Here is a 26,142-nt window from a genome sequence, read left to right on the forward strand (position 1 = left end):
GTTCTGCCTGTTCCTTTATTTTTCTTTTTCTCTCAGAGACTCTTGGGCTCAAAATACCCTCCCGCCTCAGCCTCCTGAGTAGCTGGAGTGACAGGTGCGTGCCACCCTGTTCAGTTACTGGCTATTCCTTTCTGGCAAACCACCCCAGCGTCTGGCAGCTTCCCCCATTCTGACAATGCTCTTTCCCACGTTTACTTCTGCCCACAGATTCCATGACCTTCAGTGTGGGACACTTGGGTGTCACTTTTGGGGACCACCTCAGCATAAAAGAGTGGCTGTCAGCAAAACTGCTCCATATCCTGTAGCTGCCATGGCACTCCTGGTGACTTGGGGATTCCACCCACCTCCCCGTAAATACAGCAGCCTCTCACCCAAGCCACTCCTCGTAAACACATAACCTATGTGAAAGTAATGTGCTTCTACTGCAAACCCCTTCCAAGCCGGTTACCATCCTTAAGCTTCTAAGTATAAATTTTAGAATTGCCAGCAAGGGTCTAGATTAGTTATGTTGCTCAGTTTTAAACATTTGGCTTTCTTAGAGGAACTTCTGAGTCTCTGGGGTTGCTGGGAGGAAGTAAAATAAGTTAGCACATCTCCAGGTGAACCACCTCTCTCTGTGCCTCACTGCCGTCCTGTTGTGAGGAGTTCGCTCTCAGGGCTGCTGATCCCTGTGCTGTCTGATACAGTAGCACCAGCCGTGTGTGGCTATTTGAAATGTGGCCAGTATAAGATGTGCTGTAAGCATAAAATGCTTACCAGATTTTGAAGACTTAGTTCCCAAAGTGGAAAATACCTCAGTATCTCTACCTTGATTATATGTTGAAATAATATTTTGAATATATTGGGTTAAATAGATGATCACATTTAGCTTTATGTAATTTCTTTTTATTTTTTAAAATGTGCCTACTAGAAAGTTTAAAATTACATGTTGCCTCCTTTACGCGTCTATTGATGGTGCTGGACCAGACCTTGGCTCAGGAAGAGGTCTCAGGTATATCTAAATACACCTTCCACAGGTTTACAGTATGTGCTTCCCGTGCCTTCCCCTACCTTGGCAATGCCAAGATTAATAATTAAAGGTCTTGACAATGAATCCCAAATTGCTTTCTATATTGTTCACATAATGGACATGGGGCAAGTAAGGAAACTGAGACCCTGGGGGAGCCACAGATAATCCAGAGTCCTGGTGGCAAAGTTAATACAGCTTGCCTTTTCTCTTCTGACCCTTCTTTTGAATAGGCAGACAGGGATAAAACATCACAGAATTCCTTACAGCTGAAAACCACACCCTGCCCACATCGAATCCCAAGCATTACACCATTACAATAAACAGCAACACGAGAACAAACGTGGCTGCTGTCCATTTACCATTGAGAACTTGGTTATCCCTTTGGAGGGCTAAACATAAGATACTTCACTGTCATCTAGTCTAGAAGAATATCTATGCTATGCTGGGACTAGTGCCCGGAGACTGGGAATTAACAAAGTCATTAATCTGGATCATATGTTCAAGTCCAGAAGCAATGAAAATGCTGTTTGTTTAAACTAGATAATCCTCAGTTCGCCATGCTCATTAACTCTTATTAGTTTGAGAGAATGTGCTTGAATCTCATTTACAAAGTATATTTGGTAAAGAAAAAACTCGGAAAGGCATGGAATCTGCCCTGATAATAATTATTGTTCGTAAGAGAACTTAAATGAGGACCCAAATGATGAATTGAACGTCGCTTATGAACCTACCGTTATGGCTTTACTCTCTGGTCAACTTCACAGTGAGAAAAATCTGTTCAAGAGTCATGTGATTGCACAGGAACTTTCAGTTACTCGGGCATGTGGAGGGCTCAACACACTTGCTATAAATGATCAGCAACTCTGGGCTGCTACCTGCTTTCTCCTGTATTGATTTGGACCCCCCCCCTTGCAATTCTGATTATGATTTTCATGGGAAAGAATACCAACATTTCAAATAAAAGCAGCAGCCTTGGCTTTTTCTTCCTCTTTATATAATCAGGAAGCTCATAAGGATGAGCTGAATCTAATTTCAGGCCAATTCAACCTTTATTATTGAGAAAAAGGCAAACCTGTGGCTAACCTGGCGGGAGTTTACAGCTGTTGACCTTGATCTTTACCAGCCTGGCTTGTTGTGAATAAAGAATGGAAAGCCAAACAACACATTATAAAATTAGATATAATCTTAAGTTTTCTATCCTTATACTTTACCTTGTATGGAGGCAAAATACTCTAGGAAGATCTCACATCCCTTAATCCTGCAATTTGTGAATGTAAAAATCTCATTCACTCCCATGATTGTGTTATGCCTATGGCACAGTTAGGTGACCATCAAAAAGGGAGATTATCCAGGTAAGTCTAACCTATTCAAGTAAACCTTGAAAGCCGAGACTTTACCTGGTGGCAGAAGAGGAAATCAAAGAGATTTGGAACATGAGAAGCATTTTTGGCTTGATGATGGAGTCGCATGCTGAGGAATGTGGGTCATGTCTAGAAAGGAGGTGCTCCCGCTGACATTCAGCAGGGAACCAGAACTTTAGACCTACACGTACTAGGAACTGGATTCTGACAGTAACGTGAAGGATCTTGGAAGCAGGTAAGATCCCAGATACCTTGATTTTGGCCTTATAAGACAACGCTAAGCAGAGAACCCAGCTACAACCATGTGGACTCTGACCATGTGGAGGTAATAGGTGGGTATTGTTTAGCTAAGTTTTTTTCTTTATTTTATTATTATTTTTGAGACAGAGTCTCACTATGTCGCCCTTGATAGAGTGCCTCAAACTCTTGGGCTTAAGCTATTCTCTTGCTTCAGCCTCCCAAGTAGCTGGGACTACAGGCACCCACCACCACACCCACCAGCCCTGGTGTATGTGGCTGGTGCCCTAGCCACTGAGCTATAGGTGCCAATCCCTGTTTTAGCTAAGTTTGTGGCAACTGGTTGTGTAGTGAAAGAAAACTAGCAGGCGGGGTGGGGGGCAGTGTAATCCTAGCACTCTTGGAGGCTGAGGTGGGTGAATTGCTTGAGCTTAGGGGTTCAAGACCAGCCTGAGCAACAGTGAGACCCTGTTTCTACTAAAAATAGAAAAACTAGTTGGCATTGAGGTAAGCGCCTGTAGTCCCAGCTACTCAGAAAGCTGTGAGGCAAGAGGATGGTTTGAACCTAGGAGTTTGAGGTTGTGAGTTAGCTTGATGCCACTCCACTCTAGCCTGGGGCCACAGAGTGGCACACTGTCTTAAAAACTAACACACCTAGGTAATTTGTTGGATTTCATAGCTTTTCTTTTGTTTTGGATAATAAATTCACTGAGTTTACAAGCTGGGTTGCCTCAGGTGTATTATTTGTTTTCAAGCCTATAAAACCTGCCTCAGTGAGTTTTTATGAAGATTAAATGGGATCCACAAGAAGTGTTTACTGCAGCAGCCAGCACTTGGCAGGATCTCCGTCAAGCTGCGCTCTGCAGGAATATGCCCCCCGTCTGCCTAAAGATAGAGCTTCCTGTATATTACCTCATGGTTCCAGGTACATTGTAGATGCCCAGTATGTGTGCTGGATTCTATAAACAATATTAATCAGATCAAGTTCACATTCATCAAAGATTTGTGCTGGGAAATGAACGTATGAAGAGGTATACAAAGTAGTCTTTGTCTTCAATCTGCCCAGATATTTGTAGAATTATATAAGCAAACAATTGGAATACAGTGTCACCTGTGCTCGTATATACCAAATGCTGAGTCCACAGTGCCTTTTCACTGTATCCAAAAAGAAAGAAGTGGTTTAACAAGCAAGTAGAAATGAGAGGCGAAAGCACTCGAGGTGCAGGGGCATTTGCAGTGATTGGGGCTGGAAGGCATCTGAGGTAGGATGGAAGGAGGAACTGAGACAGGCTGAGGACTGCATTCCATGCTGATGGGTTTAGAGTTCATGCTCTGGGGAGCTCCCAGGGGTTTCCGGTAGTAGAGTAACCTGGTCAAATCTAGTATAATAAAAAAGAAACAGGGCAGCGCCTGTGGCTCAAAGGAGTAGGGCGCTGGCCCCATATGCCGGAGATGGTGGGTTCAAACCCAGCCCTAGCCAAAAACTGCAAAAAGAAAAAGAAAAAAAGTGTTTGTGATGGAGGGATTGCACAGGATGGATTGCAGGGGAAGAGAATGGCTTAGAACAGAAGCAGGAGGCTAGCATAGGGACAGTCTTTAACTCTCAAGGGAAATACACAGAAATCTCCTAAGATCCTTTCTTCATGGAGATGTTTTGAGATTCTAACACTTTAGTTTAATATCACTTACAAATGTCTGCCATGGTGCACAGCAAAGCAGGAACTTTTGTACCAGTGAGGCCTGGTCCGATCTGGTTAGAATGGGAAGGGTGGAAGCAGAGGGCAGTGGCCTGAACCCCAGAGTAAAAGTTGTGGTCAGACTGTGGAGGAGACACAGGGCTGGAACAGCAGCTTCCTGGGCTGGCTTGAGGGGCTGGGCATGGATTCCTTTCTAACTGGGAAACTTCTCAGTGCCCAAGGAGGAGGAAAATGTACTTAGTTCTGAATTAGGACTCAGAACTCCTTTCTTGTAGAAACAAGGTTATGAAAGGTTGTAAGACTGGCTCTTCCATGACAGCACAAATGCATCTGAAATCTAGTCCATTTGTAACTTTATTTTTTCTTCTCCTGGATATTTCATTAACAACCAGGATTTTATAATATTACCCTTTCATAAAGTGGAGATTGATTGTCTAAGAGTTTATAATGATAGATTGTTTTGAGAGCTGGGCATGGTGGCTTATGGCTGTAATCCAGCCCTTTAGGAGGTTGGGGCAGGAGGATCACTTCAGGCCAGGAGTTTGAGACCAGCCTGGGCAACACAAAGCACATCTCTGCCAAAAACCAAAATAAATAAAGATTGTCTTGAGAATTTCATGTGCTGCTGCAAAGGACTGGATCAGAAGATATCACCCAGCATACTGGGTTGGAAACATTTCTGTTTAAAAACGAATCAGTTTTGCTTTTTAAATTAGAATAGAACTTTTATTTGTGGAGTCAAGGTTTTAAAAAATCATTTTATACTTAAATGTATACAATAAATTTTGATACATTAATGTTGTAATGATTACATTCTCATACATATTTACCATATCAGAAGATCTTGAAAAACAATGTCCAATAGTTTATAATCAAAACGAGTTATGTTTAATGTGATTTTTATATGGAATAACTTCAACATTAAAGACTAAAACAAATACCATGTGAGTTATGATGAAGCGCATTTGCAATATAATTTTGTCAAAAAAATTTATAGAAAAAATAGGCTTAAATTATGTGCTTATAATTTCTAGAAAAGTATGATATACTTGTCTTATGAAAATGACTCTGCTGACTCTCCAGCAGAACATATTTGAAATACATTTCTGTGTAGGATGAGGGGCTGTGTTTCTTGATAGAGGTTTCTTCTGGACTGTCAGCCCACACCTGGGAGACCAACGGGACGAAGGTCTATGGCTGACGACTGGCGGGAGTTGACACCTGTTTTATCTGAGTCATAGGATCATTCCATTAACTGTCACATGAAAAGAAAGCTTTATATTTTCTCAGGCTTCTGTATTTGCCATGGTATTTCACAGAAGTGATATTTAAACACTCGTGGTAAAATCTTGTTTTAACAAAAACAGTTTTCACATTCAATTCTACATAATGAGGACACTTCCAAAATTCATTGGCCCATCTTAACGTGACTTTGCTGATGTAGAGAAAATGAATTCTGATGGTGAGATCCACGTGTAGATACGAATATGTATATATATATATCTTTATGTATTCAATGTCAGATACATTTCTGCTTGTCTATTAGAAATCACTTTATTCTTAAAGAGATTCTTCTTTGGGAGTGTAGTCAGTTTATACACCTGATTTGACAAAACGTGATGGTCGGCCCTAAGCATCTTCTGATTGTATAACACTTCACGAAGCACTTTCTGATTTCTCATCTTTCTGGAATTTAGGACAATCTGATATGACAATGAGGGTGGGCATGATTATTATTTGAAAGATAAAGAAAAATGAGTCCAAAGAGGTTTAGTAAGTTGCTTCAGTTCACACAGGTGGTAAGTGATAAAACCAGGAGGACATCTGGTGCTCATGCCTGAGTGCTGGTTGATGCTGGTGAAGATAAAATGCAAGGTGCTGTGTTCTGGGAATGGCTTTCCGTAAACCAAGCTGATAATATTCAGAAAGTGGTTTTGCTGCTGTCACATTTGAGAGCTCTACCATGTGCTGACAGGAACTAATTTACTTATACCCCAACAAACTTAAGCCAAGAACCAGAAAAACTTTTTACAATTCTTTCAGAGTATATACAAGCATATATGTATGTAAGAACTTTCATAATATATATTTACAATTATTTCTAAATACCAAGATACCATACTAGTTTTTTTGTAAGAGCATTTGCTATAGATCATTCCAATATAGGTATGAAACAGAGTCTTGGCACACTTTATCTTTGCAAGTATAGTGCAACCTAGAACATATTTTTCCTTTTACCTTACTCTGCTAATCCCTGTTTTTGATTGTTTACAAATTCATTTACATGTTTGTAAGTTCCTTGGGGCTAAAGATTGAGCTAGATTCCTTTAAAGCTGACACAACTCTTACTCTAGGGCCTAGCACAGTGCTATGCATATAGCAGGCATTCAATAAATGTCAGTTGAATGCATGCCTATGGTCTTTACACACTTCAATTTGATTAAAGTAGGATTCTACCTGTAGCATTTGGCCTAAATAGTTTTGGATATGTAAAAACATTTTCATAGTAAACAATACTTTTTTTAAAAAAGCATAAGAAATATGGTAATTTAATACAAACTATGCATTCTAACTACTCTTTGGTTATTTTAAACAAATTATTTGGTTTTTTTAAAGTGATACTAAAAATATAAAAATACAACTACAGAAATTAGCTTAATCTGTAAACATAATAAACACGTAAACATATATTTACTACATAACTGTACAAGTATAAAGAATGACTGGTAATGGCAAGTTCTATACATTTAACTCAGTTCAAGGCATAATTTAGAAACACTGCTTTTGTGGAGCTTTAGTTGAATGTTTGAAGAAGAAATTCTTCTAACTACACTAAACATGAAAAAGTGATGACTACACCAACGAACTGTAAGGCTATATGGGCAAGAGAAAGGCTTTAATACTTTATACCCATTGTATATATGAATTTGCTTCACATGTCTTATGAACCACATGTTTAATAAAACTGCATATTCACAAAAGCCAAATACATTAAAAGTGAAAAAGTAAACAATTTTTTTGCAAGTGCATCAGTTAACTAAAAATATAGATAACACATTTTCCATGGTTCTTCTAAATATCCCGGCAGTAAGGTGCTGTAGGCAGGTCTACAACATAATAACTAGCTGGCAAGTAGCGCTAAATATAGTGTAGTTACTCAATATTAAAGTTCCCCCCCCCCCCAATTTCCTCTTCCTTCTCAAAAAGCATCCAACTTTTCACACATGACACTTATCACAAATATTTCACAGTTATAACTTCAGTAGTTTAAGAAAGAACTGCCTAGTAAATACTCTATGAGAGGTAAATACCAAAGATAAAACTCACTATTTCAGGCACACAGGACTTAGAGCCCATATTGTGAACTCCAAAGATATAATGAAACAATTGCATAAATGCCACACGTGATTTAAAAGTGATTGAGATCATGGAAAAATTGTCATATGGTTTCTTTCAATGCTTTTATATGATCTCCAATATCTGGGAAGAATCAGTGGCCAAGTTTTAGTAGTTCCCTGGAAAATTTTAAGCCAAGATTTTGCTTATAAAACTGCAGCAGTAAAAACACCATAGACTGTTACTTGTACTCTAATCAACTCCATCAAAACCCTGAGTGTTTTCAATTGCCATTTGAAGTTTATCCCATAATTCTTCAAATGACTCATAGGGTGGCAAGTCCAAGCGATTAAAGCTGAAAGAACAGAGAGGAACTGGTTATGAAAGACATTGACAAAGTATCACTCCAGCAAACATGGCAATGCTGCTCTTTGTGATGAGTATGTCCAACAGCACTAAAAGCCATGTTCACACCAGAGGCAGAAGATATGGGAGTAGCCTCTAGGCATGGTCTCTCCCCTGACTCACATCCCCACCTCCAACGTCTAGGTTCCTTTGCCATCTCAACGTCCCACATGTAATGTTCTAGTGGGACTAGACTAATATTCTAGTCTCTCTTGGGATGGTCTTAGGGGCAACATATGGTCAACAGTTTAGATGACCCTCTGATCTTCAGCTACCTGGACTTCAAATCAAGACTGACTGGCTTAAAGATGTACCTGTTCCTGGGTTAGTGTCACCGATTCCTCATCCATAGCTGCCACTGAAGCAGTACAGAGCGGGCTAGGCTTGCTGCAGCTAGACTAACAGGAATTTTGCTTTCTTTTTTTTTTTTTTTTTGTAGAGACAGAGTCTCACTGTACCGCCCTCAGGTAGAGTGCCGTGGCATCATACGGCTCACAGCAACCTCTAACTCTTGGGTTTACGCAATTCTCGTGCCTCAGCCTCCCGAGCAGCTGGGACTACAGGCGCCCGCCACAACTCCCGGCTATTGGAATTTTGCTTTCTGAGGCTTGTTCTATCAGTATCTACGCAACTGCTTACCAGGTATGAGCTCTTGGCAGCTTTTCAGGGCTACCCCACTGTTCAACTGTAAATGACTGTGGTCCATTTGAGCCTGTAAGGAAAGAGTTTGGTTTCACTTACTCTATATACAGGAATCTCTAGGCATTATAGAACTCACTTTTTCTGATGTGAACTTAAACATACAGGGAATCAATCTTTTTTTTTTTTTTTTTTTTAACTTAATGACCACTGTCCTGTGCTTGACGGCTTCATGAACTGAGGATTCCTTGACAGTTCATTTGTGACCACCGTTAATCACTCTGCTGTGCTGTTTCCTGGCCCTATACAGAGTTTCATTTCTGTATATGATTTCCTTCATAGGTACGCAGAGAAAGTGAGTTTGCTTTCTTTCTTTCTCTCTCTCTTTTTTTTTTTTGAGACAAGTATTTCACTTCTTTTGCCCCTGGTAGAGTGCCATGGCATCACAGCTCACAGCAACCTCAAACTCTTGGACTCAAGTGATCTTCTTGCCTCAGCCTCCCAAGTAGCTGGGACTATAGGTGCCTGCCACAACACCCGGCTATTTTTTCTTTTTGTAGAGACAGAGTCTCACTTTATTGCCCTCGGTAGAGTGCCGTGGCGTCACACGGCTCACAGCAACCTCCAGCTCTTGGGCTTACATGATTCTCTTGCCTCAGCCTCCCGAGTAGCTGGGACTACAGGCGCCCGCCACAATGCCTGGCTATTTTTTTGTTGCAGTTTGGCCGAGGCTGGGTTTGAACCCGCCACCCTTGGCATATGGGGCCAGCGCCCTACTCACTGAGCCACAGGCGCTGACCTATTTTTTTTTTAAGAGATGGGGGTCTCACACTTGCTCAAGCTGGTCTCAAACTGGTGAACTCAAGCAATCCAACTGCCTCAGCCTCCCAGATAACAGGCATGAGCCACCATGCCCAGTCCTTTTTTTGTAGTCGTTGAACAGTCTTTGACCTTGTGAACTGTGCAAAGTATGGAGGGCTTCATGAATCCGTGTCATCCTGTGCAGGGGCCATAATCATCTCTGTATTGTTCCCATTTTAGTATATGTGCTGCTGAAGTGAGCACTTTCTTTCTTTTTTGAGTACCAGTGAAAATAGCTTTAATTTTTCTAATTATACATGTACAAATAATCTCACTGTAAAAATTTTAGGCAAAAGAATAAAATACAATGAAAGATGTAAAAAAAAAAAATCACCTCAGAGGCTCCCTGTAATGCTGGATGAACGTCCTGTCATGAATCTCTCTGTGCATGTGCACATATAATTTTATGTGCACATGATCATGTTACACAGTCTACATTTATCTTTTATTATGGACATTTTTGGAAACTGTCTTTTTCTTCAGATTTTTCGCTTAGTTCTTCCTTTTCCAATCTTTACCATATCCCAACCACCAACTAATCAATGTTGACAACCTCATCTGTAACTTTCCCCAAATTTCTTCATGACTTACAAACATATGCAAGTGTGTCTATGTGTTTGCCAGAAATATTTAATATTCTCAACATTGGAGGTTTCCCAAAAGCCTAACTTTTCACATATCACCCATCACAATTATTTTCTCAGTTAAAATTTCAGTACTTTTGTCACTGTTTTCCATAATGTGGAATCCTATATATTCCTTTCAATTCTCTTACCTAAGCAATCCATTGTGAAAACTCAAATGATATAAATTTAACATATTTTTAATTGGCTATACTACATTGCATTATAATATTAACATTTTTTAGCAACTGCTTTCTGTAAATCCATAAGAATTTGAATTTATATCCTACCACAGACAACTTTGCCTCTGTGTGCAGGATTTTTGCCCCAAATTCTAAACAATTCTTAAATCATAGTGGATGGCGGTAGGCCTGGGTTGCATAAAAGAGGGAAGAGGAGCTAGAAATGGCATTTGCTTGCTCTGCCTATATATTTTTTCTACTAACTGGCTAAAGTAGAAAAGAGAAAAAAGTAGTCAGGTGAAACCACTAAAAAGACAAAGGCTAAGAAGTCCAGTTAGGTAAGGAATGAACAAATTGGTTGGTAGCAAAGCTAACCACTATAAGTGGTTACTTGAGGTGGAGAAGTAGCAGCTGTTTGGTTCTGCAAACACAGGTAAATGAAGTTTAGCAAGCAGACGAAGTTTGCCAAAGAGAGAGGGCTTGGCAATCCCATTAGATAGTAACAACTTCTATTTGCATGAAAACTTCAGCTTAGGGATTTCCCAGGCAACAGTCCCTGACATTTGGTTCCCAGAACAATTCTTATTTGTTGTTCTTAGTAGGGATCTAACTTTAGCTACACCTTTTCTCACTTTATTTATTTTTTTGTAGTTTTTGGCAGGGGCTGGATTTGAATCCGCTACCTCTGGCATATGGGGCCGATGCCCTACTCCTTTGAGCCACAGACACTGCCCAGCTACACCTTTTCTTTTCTTTTTTTTTTTTTTTGAGACAGAGCCTCAAAGCTGTCACCGTGGGTAGAGTGCCTTGGCATCACAGCTCACAGCAACCTCAAAGTCTGGGGCTCAAGCGATTCTCTTGCCTCTGTCTCCCAAGTAGCTGGGACTACAGGCGCCTGCCACAACGCCCGGCTATTTTTTTTTTTTTTTTTTGGTTGCAGCCATCATTGTTGTTTGGTGGGCCTGGGCTGGATTCGAACCCACCAGCTCAGGTGTATGTGGCTGGCGCCTTTGCCGCTTGGGCCACAGGTGCTGAGCCAGCTACACCTTTTCTAAAAGATTTATTCCTCGTATCTTTAAAAGCAAGTAAACACCATTCCAATAACAAAATATGAACCCATGTGAGAAAAGTTGCTATGATCTACATCAGAAACAGCACTTTGTAATAAAACGTACTTCTAATGTGTCAATCACCTGAAAAACAATTTGATTGGATATATGGAATTTCACTTTACAGAAAACTAAATTAACACTAACTATTCTGAAAATCAAGAGATATATGCAGTCTTATCCCTAGTCCTGAGAAATGAAAAATAGCAGCCCAGTGAGTTTCTCTGTCCCAGGATTTTCTTTCTTTTTCTTTTGACCAAGGGCTGGGTTTGAACCTGCCACCTCTGGTATATGGGGCCGGCACCCTACCCCCTTTGAGCCACAGGTGCCGCCAATTTTCTTTCTTTCATTTTTTTTTGAGACAGACTCTGACTATGTCACCCTCGGTAGAGTGCCGTGGCATCACAGCTCACAGCAACCTCAAACTCTTGGGTTTAAGCGATTTTCTTGCTCCAGCCTCCCAAGTAGCTGGGATTACAGTCACCTGCCACAACACCTGGCTATTTTTTGGTTGCAGTTGTCATTGTTGTTTAGCTGGCTGAGGGCCGGTTCAAATCTGCCAGTCTCGGTGTATGTGGCCAGCGCCATACCCACTGAGTTATGGGCGCCACCCTGTCCCAGTGATTTTCAACTGGTGTGCCATGAAAAATTTTAAAGATCATTAATTAAAGTATTTTCAAAAGATGTTCAAAGCACAGTAAGTATATTCTTTTTTTTTTTTTTAACTAATTTTTGATCAGCATAATTTAAGTGTGCTCTGGAAGTTTAACTATAGGTTTAAGTGAGATAAAAATGGTTGAAAAACACTAGAATGCTTTCTCTGAAATGGAAACACAGTGGGAATAGAATTTAAGTTCAAGAATGGAAAGTAATGCAAGCCATTTGATGTTTCCAGTTTTCTCCTTCATTATCTGATTAGAAGGTGTAAATATATTTTGGCCTACTTCAGTGTATCTGATTATTAAAAAATCTTAATGCTTTTAAAAATTAAGCTAACTGTTAGTATGAATGATAGAAGCTTACAGACTAATCAGACATGAAAAAGACAACTAGCATCACTCCATTTTTTAATGAGCTATGGAAAGTCCTTACCATATAGTTCAGCAAATCCATTCATAGGCACACGGGATGTGCCAGTGACAAACTGAAGTAATCTTATTCTTTTTTCTGAATCCATCATTAAAACAGCCTAAAGAAGATAAAGACATCATTTAGGGAACATGACTGCAATAAAAGGTAAAAAAAAATTATCCTGAAAAATATGCTGTCAGAATTTAATTAGAGCATTAATAAACACTTATTAAATTTTCATGTTTCTTTTAGCTGAATTTGCATTTATGGACGGTTTATAAAGTTCTTGAAAACTTTACTTATAAGGCTACATGGCAACTCTTTAGAATGGGATTATAACCTACTGAAGTAACAAAATTTCTATTCTCATGTGACTCATGGCTTTTTAAAAATTATATTTAGTGATATTATTAATGGCATGCCCATTTCTCTATGAGAAAATTTACAGGAGCTATGTAAGGATATCCTGTAGGTTATTTCAAGTTCTCTTAGAGTACCTACTTTAATAGAAAACTAGGTACCTATCTCAGCCTATCATCAGCATTTACTACATTCTGAACACTTTACCTATTTATAAATATTATAGAAGTTGGACCATACCCAGGAGGTGTGTACATACAGAAAACAAAATCAAAAATTTGCTGGGCTATATTTTTCTGTATTACCTATATATAATCCATGGGTATAGTTAATGAAGAATGGACTTAAATATGAGTGAATCTATCAAAAAGAAGGGATGAAAATATAAATCTTAAGTTACCTTCCAAAACCACTGTATGACCTGATGATTCACACTGTAGCCGTTTTTATACTTTGTATGTTCTCTCCAGTCGTTCACGTCAACGTCTCCCAATCCACACATGAGAAGCTACATCATAAGAAATGTCAAACTGTGAGCAAAGAAAAATACTGGGTACAAAATTCCTGTTTTAAAATAAAAATAATACGTCTTACCTCTAGTTCATTTTCATCAAAAATTTTGATGAGATCCTGTGGTATTAGTTCAAAAAATCCCTGGAAGAAAAAAAAAAACATATTTAAAAACCTGGTCAGCAGGGTCATTTCCCCCTTATCTGGGGTTGGCTGATTCCTCTACACCAGCAGTTCTCAACCTCCGGGTCGCGACCCACAGGAACTCTATTAAAGGGTTGCGGCATTAGGAAGGTTGAGAACCACTGCTCTACACCTTCCTTGTCCCTTCCACTGCCTCTTCCAGATTTCTCTTTGTGCTGGGTATTTCACTTTTTACATCTGTGTTCCTTGATAGCAGGACTTATGTCTGTTTTTGCCTAGCACAGCACCACACACATAGGCCTCAATATTGAATAAATAAAAGCATGTGATACATACTTAACAGAAGATTTTATGTTAGCTTAAGAAATGAGTGCTCCGACCACAGCCTGTATATCCATCGATTTGGGAGGTTTAAATAACTTCTGAATTTATATTAAATTCAGAATAAAATTAAATTCTGAATAAAATACAGCAACAAAGAAAGATAGCTAGATATATTAACAAGATCTCTAATAAATATTTGAAAAGGGAAGAAAGCAAGTCACAAAACAACAAATATGATGCAATTCTAATAAATAATATGTTACTCTATCCCTACAGCACTCTTACTCCTTTGCTCTCCCTAAGGCTATTTAAGGTGAGGGAGTGGGATTGGTAAAGGTGGGGGGAATATAGGGGACTGAATGTTTATTTTCTAGACTTTTTGAAAGATTCAATTTTAACAGCGAGCATCTAAAATATTCATGGACTATTTTGTTGACATAAAATATAACTTAGAATGGTTTTATAAAGCAAGCTGTATATTTGTTTTTCTCAGCTATGATGAAGGCTTATATTTGAAACTTATAGATTTACTCTGCAATTATAGAAAACAAAAGAAAATAAATACCTCAAATCAAAACTACTTTGAGATATCATCTAACTCCAATGAGACTAGCCTATATCACAAAATCTCAAGACCAGAGATGTTGGCGTGGATGCGGAGAAAAGGGAACACTTCTGCACTGCTGGTGGGAATGCAAATTAATACATTCCTTTTGGAAAGATATATGGAGAATACTCAGAGATCTAAAAATAGATCTGCCATTCAATCCTGTAATTCCTCTGCTGGGCATATACCCAGAAGACCAAAAATCACAACATAACAAAGATACTTGTACCAGAATGTTTATTGCAGCCCAATTCATAATAGCTAAGTCATGGAAAAAGCCCAAGTGCCCATCGATCCACGAATGGATTAATAAATTGTGGTATATGTATACCATGGAATACTATGCAGCCTTAAAGAAAGATGGAGACTTTACCTCTTTCATGTTTACATGGATGGAGCTGGAACATATTCTTCTTAGTAAAGTATCCCAAGAATGGAAGAAAAAATACCCAATGTACACAGCCCTACTATGAAACTAATTTGGGACTCTCACATGAAAGCTATAACCCAGCTACAACTTAACAATAGGGGGAAGTGGGAAAGGGAGGGGTGGGTAGAGGGAGGGGAATCGGTGGGATCACACCTGTGGTGCATATTACAGGGGTATTTGCGAAACTTGGTAAATGTAGAATATAAATGTTTTGGCACAGTAACTGAGATAACGCCGGAAAGGCTATGTTAACCACTGTGATAAAAATGTGTCAAATGGTTCATGAAGTGAGTGTATGATGCCCCATAATCATATCATTGTATACAGTTATGATTTAATAAAAAAATTAAAAAAAAAAAAAAGAAAATAAATACCTCTTTAAAAGCAGCCATTTGCCTCTGGATCCGGTTCACAAATCGCCACTGTATTACAAGACTAAAAAAAAACACCAAAACATTTCATTCTTCTTTTTCATGAACCAGGAACAAATTTTAAGCCATATTTATTCCAGTTAGCAAGAAAACATAAAGACTAGCTAAGCCCAAGGCAGATGTTGAATATGAGTGTGTGACACTGCTTTGCTACAGAAAAAGAAGATTGAGATTCTGGCCAAAGGGGGAGGTAAGAAGACTCTTTTGGAATAAAATACAACATTATTTTCAGTAAAATACTTACTAAATATATTCCTTTTTGTTCTTATTGGTGACAACTACTTCTGATCCACCAGTTTTCAATTCATGTTGATGTGTCTGAAATTAAACACAATCCCTTTATATATTATTTTAGTGAGAAAAAATTTTAAAGTATACATATTTTGTCATACCAAAAACCCGGTGTTTATAAATTAATTCCAGTCAAAAGCTAAAAGCTTAGAAACCTTAAAATATCAGTTTTACTAAATAAAAATGGAATAAGTCAGATGTCACAGAAAGAACACATTCTTGCTTATAGAAAGCTCATGTTACTAGAAAATGTAAAAACAGAGCATAGAAATGTATTGAACATATGCATTACCATCTAAACTGAAGTTACAACATTTATTTTACAATGTATGTACCATTTTAATTGATCGAATTTCACAAACCTGTCCAAAAAGTTCTTCATCTATGACAAACCTGAGGTCCAATTCTGTTGGGTCATTTTCAAGAATCCATCTTAGGGAATTGTAATATTCACTATCCTAGATGGGGAAGATCACACATGTAACATGTTTTTGTATAAGACAGACACCTGAACTTGCACAAACAGTATGTTGAGGGGCTGAATAATTGGGAGAAAGATTAAGAAGGTCAGTTGGACATCTTTCCGTATTCTCATGCATGCATTACAAAAAGAGATGGACGTCAGGTAAGTACAAGCATAAAAATGCATCAGTCAATACAGTAGTGTCCACTTAACAGTCCAGAAGTCTATATATGTGAGAGTGGGGGAGGTATAGGTTTTATAACCCAATTAAGGGTTAAATAAAGCAGTGTTCATACAAATCCTAACTTCCACGGATACCAGGAGCAGTCTAGCACCTTTCTTTCTTTCTTTTTTTTGAGACAGAGTCTTACTACATCACCCTCATTAGAATGCCTTGGCGTCGCAGCTCACAGCAACCTCTAACTCCTGGGCTTAAGCAATTCTCTTGCCTCAGCCTCCCAACTAGCTGGGACTATAGGCGCCTGCCACAACGCCTGGCTATTTTTTGTTGCAGTTGTTGTTTAGCTGGTCCAGGCTGGGTTTGAACCCACCAGCCCTGTATGTGGCTGGCACCCTAACCACTGAGCTACAGGTGCTGAGTCTCTAGCACCTTTCTTACATGCTGATCAGGCTGTGTGTGAAATGTTTAAGTAGCTACAAAGAGGTTGTTGTTTATTCCTGGCCCAAGTTAAAGAAAAATCTCAAATATAGCAACTAATTAACCAACTCAATTACAGTCTGATGATTTATAAAAAAGTTATACTGTTTGCACTTATGATGTATATTAAGAAAAGAATAAAAAGGGCGGTGCCTGTGGCTCAGTGAGTAGGGTACCGGCCCCCTATACTGAGAGTGGGGTTCAAACCCAGCCCCGGCCAAACTGCAACAAAAATATAGCCGGGCGTTGTGGCAGGCGCCTGTAATCCCAGCTACTCAGGAGGCTGAGGCAAGAGAATCACCTAAACCCAGGAGATGGAGGTTGCTGTGAGCTGTGATGCCATGGCACTCTACCGAGGGTGATAAAGTGAGACTGTCTCTAAAAAAAAAAAAAAAAAAGAAAGAAAGAAAAGAAAAGAAAAAAAAATAAAAAATATACTTGGAACCGAGGAAGAGGTCTTAGAATCCATATGTGCACGTTATATGGGGCTATTCAACAGCACAGGTAGCGAATAACAAGGCTATATAGTCAGGGATTTCATCTTTGAGTTTCTGTTTCCTTGTAGGGGCCTAACATAAGCCCTTGCCTTTGGACTATCATTTTTAAAATATACATCATTCATCAATGAGATCATGATTCAGGTACTGATCATGATAACATAGCTGTTGTATGGCATATTGAAGTACTTGGGGGAAGTTTACTGATAGGCACAACGTACTTTGGATGGACTAATGGATATGTGATCAAGTGAATACAGAAAAAAAGCCGATGATAGGCGGTAGACATGCAAGCGTGAGTATAAAATTTTCAACTTTATGTCTAGGAAATTTTTGTACTAAAATGTTTAGGGAGAAAGTTCATTTGTATTTTGAAACAATTAATTAATTTTTTATCATTGAAAGTTAATCCGTTAAAATGTTCCAGTCGCTTGTTAAGTTACACTTGCATCACAGAAGTGAACAAGACATACCACGGACTCCATGTCGTGAAGTGTTATTGGCTTGTGCAGCATCATCTTGTAAAATGGGCGGATGAAGAAACCTTGCAAGATTTCAAACACATTTAAAGTGATTATCAAGTAAAAGAAGACAGCTAATTACATTCAAAAGTTTGATCGTTAATACTGACCATCCAACAGTTTGCCATGATAAACTGCCATTCCAGCTACCCGACCAATAAACTTGAAGTATGACAGGTGATCTTCATTACACAGTCCAGAGTTTGGATTTATCTGTAGGGTATAATTATCCCTGTAAAGACAACCACATTTAAATGCTCCTCTTGAAAAATTTTTATACAGCAAATAATTATAAATTATCTCCCTCTTTTGGGTTGTTTACCTCTATGAGAAACACATTCAACCACTGGATTCAATGGTTGAAATAACTATAGAAAAGGCAGAAATTATCTAAATGACTGTCAATGGGTGAATTAATAAAATATATTAATAGCATATACAAATAATGGAATATTATTCAACCTTAAAAAGAAAGGGGATTCTAACACGTTACAACATTCTAACACATGCTGAAAACATGATACAGCAAAGAAAAATCAGCTTGTCACAAAATATTGGATGAGTCCACTTATATGAGATACTTAGAGTAGTTGAATTCATAGAGACAGAATGTAGAATAGTGGTTGCCAAGGAGTAGGGAGTTAAGTCTTTATTGGATACAGAGTTTCATTTTGGGAAGCTAAAGTTCTCCAGATGGATGATGGTTGCATAACAGTGTGAATGCACAATGGTAAATTTTATGTTATGTAAAAAGTTACTTCTGAAACATTAGTTATAATCTTTTTCTTGCATAACATACATTTTCCTTGCCTCAACTCTTTTTTTTTTTTTGAGACAGAGTCTCAAGCTGTTGCTCTGGGTAAAGTGCTCTGGCATCACAGCTCAGAGCAACCTCAAACTCCTGGGTTTACATGATTCTCTTGCCTCAGCCTCCCAAGTAGCTGGGACTATAGGCGTCTGCCACAACGCCCGGCTATTTTTTTGTTGTAGTTGTCGTTTAGCTGGCCTGGACCGCGTTCGAACCCACCACTTTTGGTGTATGTGCCGACTGAGCTATGGGCACTGCCAAACAACTCATATTTTTAAAACAGTGATTTTTTTTTTTCTTTTTCTGTGTATTGTAAAGGTACTTACGTAGCAGAATATTCAAACAACCCATAATAAGGGTTAAACATTTCCTTTGAGATCAGGAAGAACCATTCTCTGGCAACTCCTCCATAATCTAATCCTTTTTCACCATCAAACTCAATCCACAGTCGAGCCTTGAGGAAGTCGGCTTTCTTGACACCCATGATTCTCCTGTAGGAGTCCTCAAGAACAGTGGCACGGCGAAGTTTCATTTCAAATTTGTTTGGAATGTCATTCTGAAAACCCAAAGAGGAGACACTCATGGCTTAAATCACTTCAACATAATGACAGGTTTATGTTTCATAAAATCTGTAACAGGCACTGAGCTCCACTCAGTGGAGTCTCTTTATTCTTAAGTAATCCACTCACTGACTAGGAATATTGTCTTAATTTTCCTCTACAGTATAAAAGTGTTTATGCATTTTCTCTGATCACTCAATAACACAGACTTCTGATTTTTAGATCTGAAGAAGCTATTGCTGGTGATGATAATGCCCATGCGATGGCATTTCATTATAAGTCCTTTCCATTTTAAGTTCTAGGGAGGACTGTTCTATGATCTACAGTCTAGCCATTGTCTTGCCTGTCAGGGGTTTCACCTACTTCCACCTTCCCTCCTCAGAGTCTGTCCTGTTTCCCTCACTAATAGACGCTAACATTTATAAACTGCCAGGCAGCGTTCCCCTAGGGTGGTGAATCAACTCATTTAGCCTTATTACAACCTCTAAAGAAGCAAGTTATTATTGTCTCCATTTTACAGATGAAGAAACTGAAGAAGATAGAAGTTAAGAAAGCCTTTACTCCTAGGTCTTTGCTTTTCATTAATGAGCTACGTCCCCTCACTAGTCTTCTGCGTAGCCTTCATTTATGTGACAAGTGTAGGTAACTATGCCTTAGGCAGAGCTTAGTGTGAATTTTATTAAAAAAAAAAAAAGAATATTTCATTCCTGAGTGTTTCACGTACAGTTTTCAAGTGGAAACCAGTAGAGAAAACAACATTCTGTCACTTCAAAAAAGGAAAAAGAGGCCAGCTCTAAGGGGGGGAAAAAAAATCAATTTCACTCTCAATATATTTGGGGAAAATGGAAAGCCCTATATGAACAATAATGTAAGCAGCTTATTTTATGTATGCAATATAAAAAAAAAAAAACAATGGAAGCAGTTTCCTCCGCTGCTTATGCCATAAAAAATGGTAAGCTTCGCGGTCTACCCGAGCCCCCCTGAGCACCAACCCTAGTCTCCTGCGTGGACCCCTTTACGCTCCAACAAGATGAAAGAAACTATCATGAACCAAGAGAAACTCACCAAACTGCAGGCACAAGTGCACATTGGTGGGAAAGGAACTGCTCGCAGAAAGAAGAAGGTGGTTCATAGAACAGCTACAGCAGATGATAAAAAACTTCAGTTCTCCTTAAAGCAGTTAGGGGTAAACAATATCTCTGATATTGAAGAGGTGAATATGTTTACAAACCAAAGAGCAGTGACCCACTTTAACAACCCAAAAGTTCAGGCATCTCTGGCAGCAAACACTTTCACCATTACAGGCCATGCTGAGACAACGCAGCTGACAGAAATGCTACCCAGTGTCTGAAACCAGCTTGGTGCAGTCAGTCTGACAAGCTGAGGAGGCTGGCTGAAGCTCTGCCTAAACAATCTGCAGATGGAAAAGCACCACTGCTACTGGAGAGGATGATGACGATGAAGTTCCAGATCCTGTGGAGAATTTTGATGAGGCTTCCAAGAATGAGGCAAACTGAATTGAGTCAACTTCTGAAGATGAAACTTGAAGAAGTTACTGGGAGCTGCTATTTTATATTATGACTGCTTTTTTTTTTATTCGTACATGCAGTTTATTTTTTTATTATTAAATCATAGCTGTGTACATTAATGTGATCACAGGGCACCATATACTTACTGGTTTTATAGACCATTTGTTGTTCATGGATCTAATAAAATCTAGATCTCTAATATTTTTAAGCCCAAGCCCCTTGGACATTGCAGCTCTTTTCAATTTTTGCTTATACATAACTCATTCTTTGCAGCTAATTAAGCTGAAGAAGCCTGGGAATAAAGTTTGAAAGAAAGGTGAGGAAAAAAAAACAGTAAGCTTAGAGAAAAGCAATTTTAGACTGGAGACTAGGCAGCCAGTGCAGGTAAGCATTTATCAAAGACCTCCTCTGAGCCAGTATCTACCCAGTATCTTTGCTGGGTAGATAACTGTGGTAGGGCCAGGGATGAGGGAAAAGAGGGGATAAAAACAGGGCATAAGACGTGGATGCTTCTTCAAGGAGTTTATAATCTGGTGTGTATGTGAGAAACTGAGACTTAAAAGAGTAAGATAATTGCTAACAGAGATATAAACAGTGTTCTACGGGAGCATAAAAGATTGAGCTATTAACTGTGAAGAGGCCATTGAGGAGAATTAGAGAAGGGGGGGAAGGACTGAGGAACAGCATGTGTAAGGAGTCTGAGAGATTTAACAGGTGCAAGGAAAAGGAGGAAAAGAAGAAGGGGAGGAAAAGCAGGGATCATAGAGAAAGAAGGTGGAAAAGTAGTCTGGGGCCAGCGAGGCAGACGGAATGGCAAGACCGGGAAGCGTGCTTCTGAGCAGTCTGAGTTTTCAGAAACTGACGGCATGGGAGGAAAGGGGGTCTTAAAGAGTGGGGACCAGAGGCACTCAGTGAAAGACCCTGAAATAGCCCGTGTGAGAGAACACAACCTACCTAGGAAGCAGCACTGGTAATGGAAGAAGAGAAGGCTCCAGGGGAGACTTAACATTTGATTTTTTTGTTGTTGTTGTTTTTTTAATTTATTTATTTTTATTGTTAAATCATAGCTGTGTACATTAGTGCGATCAAGGGCTACAATGTGCGGGATTCATATACAATCTGAAATATTCTCATCAAACTGTTCAACGTAGCCTTCATGGCATTTTCTTAGTTACTGTATGTATGTAGGCATTTGTATTCTGCCTTTAGTAAGTTTCGCCTGTACCCATTCTAAGATGCACCGTAGATGTGGCCCCACCCATTCCCTCCCTCCACCAAAACCTCCCCCCTCCCTTCCCCTTCCTAGGAAGAGACTTAACATTTGAAAGGAGCAGCAGAGGAGAGTTGTTGGATTCTGGAATCAGGCTGTGTGCAAGTCCTGACTCCACCCTTTAATAAGTGTGAGACTTTGGGCCAGTTACTTGTCTTTTTTTAAGGCTTAATTTCCTAATCTATAAAATAGGGATAATAATATCTACCCTCATGGAGTAATTTCAAGACTTAGTGTGATAATATGTTAAAGTGCTTCCACACCACTACATTCCAGCCCGGACAAGAGAGTGAGATGCTGTCTCTTAAAAATAAACAAGAAAACCTGGGCATGGTGGCTTACACCTATAGTCTATAGCCTATAATCCTAGCACTTTGGGAGGCTGAGGCAGGAGGATTGCCTGAGCCCAGGAGTTTAAAAGCAGCATGAGCAAGAGCACGACCCTGTCTCTACCAAAAATAGAAGAAAAAAAAATAGCCAGGCATGGTGGTGGACAACTGTGGTCCCAGCTACTTGGGAGGCTAAGGCAAGAGGGTCACTTGAGCCCAAGAGTTTGAGGTTGCTGTGACCTCATGATGCCACAGCACCCTACCCAGGGCACGAGAGTGAGACTATCTCTAAATCAATAAAAAAATAAAATCAATAAAAGGTCAGCTCAAGGCTTTCAAACATTGGTTTATTTTTTTTATTTTTTATTTTTTTGAGAGAGAGGCTCACTTTGTCACCCTCAGGAGAGTGCTGTGGTGTCGTAGCTCACAGCACCTTAAACTCTTGGGCTCAAGTGATTCTCTTGCCTCAGCCTCCCTGGTAGCTGGGACTACAGGCACCCACTGCAATGCCTCGCTAGTTTTTCTATTTTTAGTAGAGAAGGGGTCTTGCTTTTTCTCAGGCTGGTCCTGAACTCCTGAGCTCAAGCAATCCACCTCCCTCAACCTCCCAGAGTGCTAGGATTACACGTGTGAGCTACCGCTCCTGGCCTATGGGTTTTTAAAATTTTAATCTCAGTGTTCTGCTTTTTTGTGCTGTAATGAATTTAGATTAGAGTTTAATTTTGCAATCCTGCTTAGAACTTTTTGTTAACCTGAGGATCCAGATTCTCAGCCTCTTCTTCATGATCTTGATTCTCTCCTCCTGCAATGACTTTGTGTCTCTTAACCTTTCTTTTTTATATGTTTATCCCTTTATGTATCTTTGTTGTGTCCTGAATAAGTTCTGTATAAAGTTTTTCTCTTAATCACTCACATGGTATGCATGTTTGTTAAGAGCATGGACTCTGGAACTGGACCACTTGGCTTTTCTAATTAATAACCATGGGATTCAATCACGTTACCTTATCATCTGTGCCTTAGTTTCTTCATCTGTACACTGTGCAAATAGTCCCTTCTGTAAAGTTTATTGTAGAAATTAAATGAATTACACATGTAAACTGCTAAGACTAGTGTCTGGCATATACTGAGAAATCAGTAAGTATAATTACTTTCATCATCATCATTATTATTATTTTTTATTCTGTGGCCTGTCTCTTATCTCCTGCTGCCTGGAGGAAGTAAACAATGAGATATCGTGATGTGTTTCAAGCACTCATAGTGGCGAATGGAGAAGCTAGGGCTTCTATTCTACCAGCATATTCTCTGTAAGACTGAAAACCTCTACCAAAACAATAAATGAACGAAGATTTAAAATACCAAAGCTAGAAGTAGAAAAGAAATTCCCAGGGTAATAACAAATCCCTCAAAATGAATTTAAAAGGATGCTAGTATTTAAGGACTATATTAGGACATAGAATATTTACACTAAATTATCATATTTCATTTTTGTTAAAATTTTGGATGAAAAATCTGTGGTAGCAGACACACCATCGTGAATCTTTGGAAAAACGGGCTTCTGGCTTAGAATGCAAGAAAGTGTAACCCAACATAGCCATCTAGTGGTAGTATCCCTAAACTGCAGGGAAAGGGGGAAAGGATAAGCGCATTAGAAAGGCATTAAAAATGGTTGGCACCAACAGAGATGAAATAGATGGACAGATGTTGAATTTAGTTCTAAACATACTGAATTTGTGGTGATAGAAAAAAGTGTAGTGACTATAACTGATAAACACAAGGAGACAAGTAACAAGACAACTGTTCCACCCCTAGTTATATTTTTAAATTATGCAGAGATATTTTTGAAGCTGTAAAGAATGAATGACTAACACTGGAAAACAAGTCAAAGTAGTAAAGGAATCCAAAGAGTCTGCCAAAACAATCAAAGATGAGGCCAGAAGATAATCTCCCAAGCTATTCTTGCTTAGATCCTATGAAGACCAAGTCCCATGAACCCCACACAGAAACACCAGGTTAGAGCTCTTTAAAGCAAACGTTTAATACTATTTTTCTAAAATAAAAATACTTTATAAAATACTTTATGGTCTCTAATGAGATATAACAGCTACTCAAAAAAATAAGTATCCTTTACCTATAATAAACTATTTACTCCAAGTTGTTACAAATACAGAAATATTAACTTTCCATAAGCATTTCCCATTACTTTCGGCCTAAATAATGATCATTCCTAAGTACTTGTTATAAATATCACTAACCTGCTTCTTCAGCTTTCTCCGGAAGAACTCATACTTTCTTTTGTAATCCCTGGAGTAGGGTACTGCCTTTAGTTGAAAATTTTGGAAAAATAAAGAAAGTTTAGGTTTTTGCTGCCCTGGAACAATTTTAAAAGTTCCCCTTGGGGTATTTTATGAACATAAGTTAAGGGCATTAAAAAAGAATATTCAGACAAAGTTTAATTACAAGAAAAAAAAATATAAAATTTAAAGGGTTTAATTACTATTTAAGATAAAATTGTATGCAGCCCTCTCTATGGCTGTAATTTTCATCATGCAGTATTCTTAAAATGCAACATGCCAGAAACAGAAAATTTCTTCCAAGTAGAGAAATATTAGAGACAAAGATTTCCATTTCTTTCTTTTTTGTAGAGACAGAGTCTCACTCTACCGCCCTCGGATAGAGTGCTGTGGCGTCACACGGCTCACAGCAAGCTCTAACTCTTGGGCTTACGCGATTCTCTTGCCTCAGCCTCCCGAGCAGCTGGGACTACAGGCACCCGCCACAACACACGGCTATTTTTTTTTTTGTTGCAGTTTGGCCGGGGCTGGATTTGAACCCGCCACCCTCAGCATATGGGGCCGGCGCCCTACTCACTGAGCCACAGGCGCTGCCCAAAGATTTCCATTTCTAACAAGACTTTCAAAGTGATTTCTCCATTGAAGGAACAATTTGAAAACTGTATTTTTTCCTTGAACTTCGAGGAAAGTTGCCTTCTTTATCCATTATTTTAAAAGACTACACATAGAGCCACTAGAGTAATCTAAAAAATTTCCATCTTTAATTTTACTTATTTTTGTGAATTAGAAACAAAATCTGAATAAAAAAGGCACAAGTAGCTATACAAAGAGGATAATAATTCTATCATTAATCTGACCCAAGAGTAATCATCATACAAGGTAATGTTTATACTTAAATGTGGTGTGTCTTATACACTGGGCACTGAACAATGGTTTCTACCCAAAAGTTCAAGACATGACCCTAGAGTTGAAAGGGTGCTGCTGCCTCCTCATCCTGATACCCTCTTGACTCCTCTGTGACCTGTTGAGGACTGTCAACATTCTTTTTCAGACAATAGCAGTGCCAGCTGAGTTCAGCATTTTGATTATCTACCTCAGCATTTTGATTATCTAGATTCACAAGTCTCTTAAGGCCATTGTGTAGAGTAAGGATAATTAATGACTTTATGGAATCTTTTCAATTAACAGTCTTGGAATAGAGGTGGTGGGGAGAGGAGAGAATGGCCAATGTGCTTTCTTTCCTCTCAGTGCCTGAAGAGTTATACCCTTGACTGTGTGCTCTTGAAGAGACAGGTGAAAGGAATCCCATCAGAGCACACTGACAACAGAGACTTACTGGTCCAGTTATTGCTACATTCTGCAACCGAGGATCTTCCCATTGGGTTCTTTTTATATCTAAAGAGAAGAAGAAAAAAAATGTTCTTTCTTAAGCACAAAATTCAGTATTGTAGTATTAAAAATTCAGTATTACAAAAAATGTAATGAAAAATCATACTGTACATACTGTGATTTATGTAGAAGATTCTTCCATCTGTATGTGTTCTCTCTTCCCATCCTGGCTATAATTAAGAATGCATTTCAATTATTTT

General features: G+C 38.9%; 1 protein-coding gene and 2 pseudogenes across 7 annotated transcripts in view; 1 reads left to right on the forward strand and 2 right to left on the reverse strand.

Annotated features, from left to right (window-relative positions):
- Window positions 1-7,487: 7,487 nt before the first annotated feature.
- The window catches only part of NEDD4 (NEDD4 E3 ubiquitin protein ligase), a 171,244-nt gene continuing 152,589 nt past the window's right edge, over window positions 7,488-26,142 (reverse strand). For all 7 annotated transcript variants that reach the window (XM_053593914.1, XM_053593915.1, XM_053593916.1 and 4 more), the window contains 14 exons: window positions 26,058-26,112; window positions 25,890-25,948; window positions 24,515-24,580; window positions 18,901-19,130; window positions 17,877-17,998; window positions 17,719-17,789; window positions 15,990-16,085; window positions 15,581-15,654; window positions 15,280-15,340; window positions 13,485-13,544; window positions 13,291-13,398; window positions 12,552-12,648; window positions 8,685-8,757; window positions 7,488-7,995 (listed from right to left, as the gene is read on the reverse strand). In XM_053593914.1, the coding sequence (XP_053449889.1) occupies window positions 7,893-7,995; window positions 8,685-8,757; window positions 12,552-12,648; window positions 13,291-13,398; window positions 13,485-13,544; window positions 15,280-15,340; window positions 15,581-15,654; window positions 15,990-16,085; window positions 17,719-17,789; window positions 17,877-17,998; window positions 18,901-19,130; window positions 24,515-24,580; window positions 25,890-25,948; window positions 26,058-26,112 (1,275 nt within the window). In that variant the 3' untranslated portion in view covers window positions 7,488-7,892. The remainder of the gene's footprint in view (window positions 7,996-8,684; window positions 8,758-12,551; window positions 12,649-13,290; window positions 13,399-13,484; window positions 13,545-15,279; window positions 15,341-15,580; window positions 15,655-15,989; window positions 16,086-17,718; window positions 17,790-17,876; window positions 17,999-18,900; window positions 19,131-24,514; window positions 24,581-25,889; window positions 25,949-26,057; window positions 26,113-26,142) is intronic.
- LOC128589417 (uncharacterized) lies at window positions 9,649-9,749 on the reverse strand (annotated as a pseudogene).
- LOC128587592 (transcription factor BTF3-like) lies at window positions 20,145-20,766 on the forward strand (annotated as a pseudogene).

The sequence above is a fragment of the Nycticebus coucang genome, chromosome 6 (genome assembly GCF_027406575.1).
Source record: "Nycticebus coucang isolate mNycCou1 chromosome 6, mNycCou1.pri, whole genome shotgun sequence".
NCBI lineage: Eukaryota > Metazoa > Chordata > Mammalia > Primates > Lorisidae > Nycticebus > Nycticebus coucang.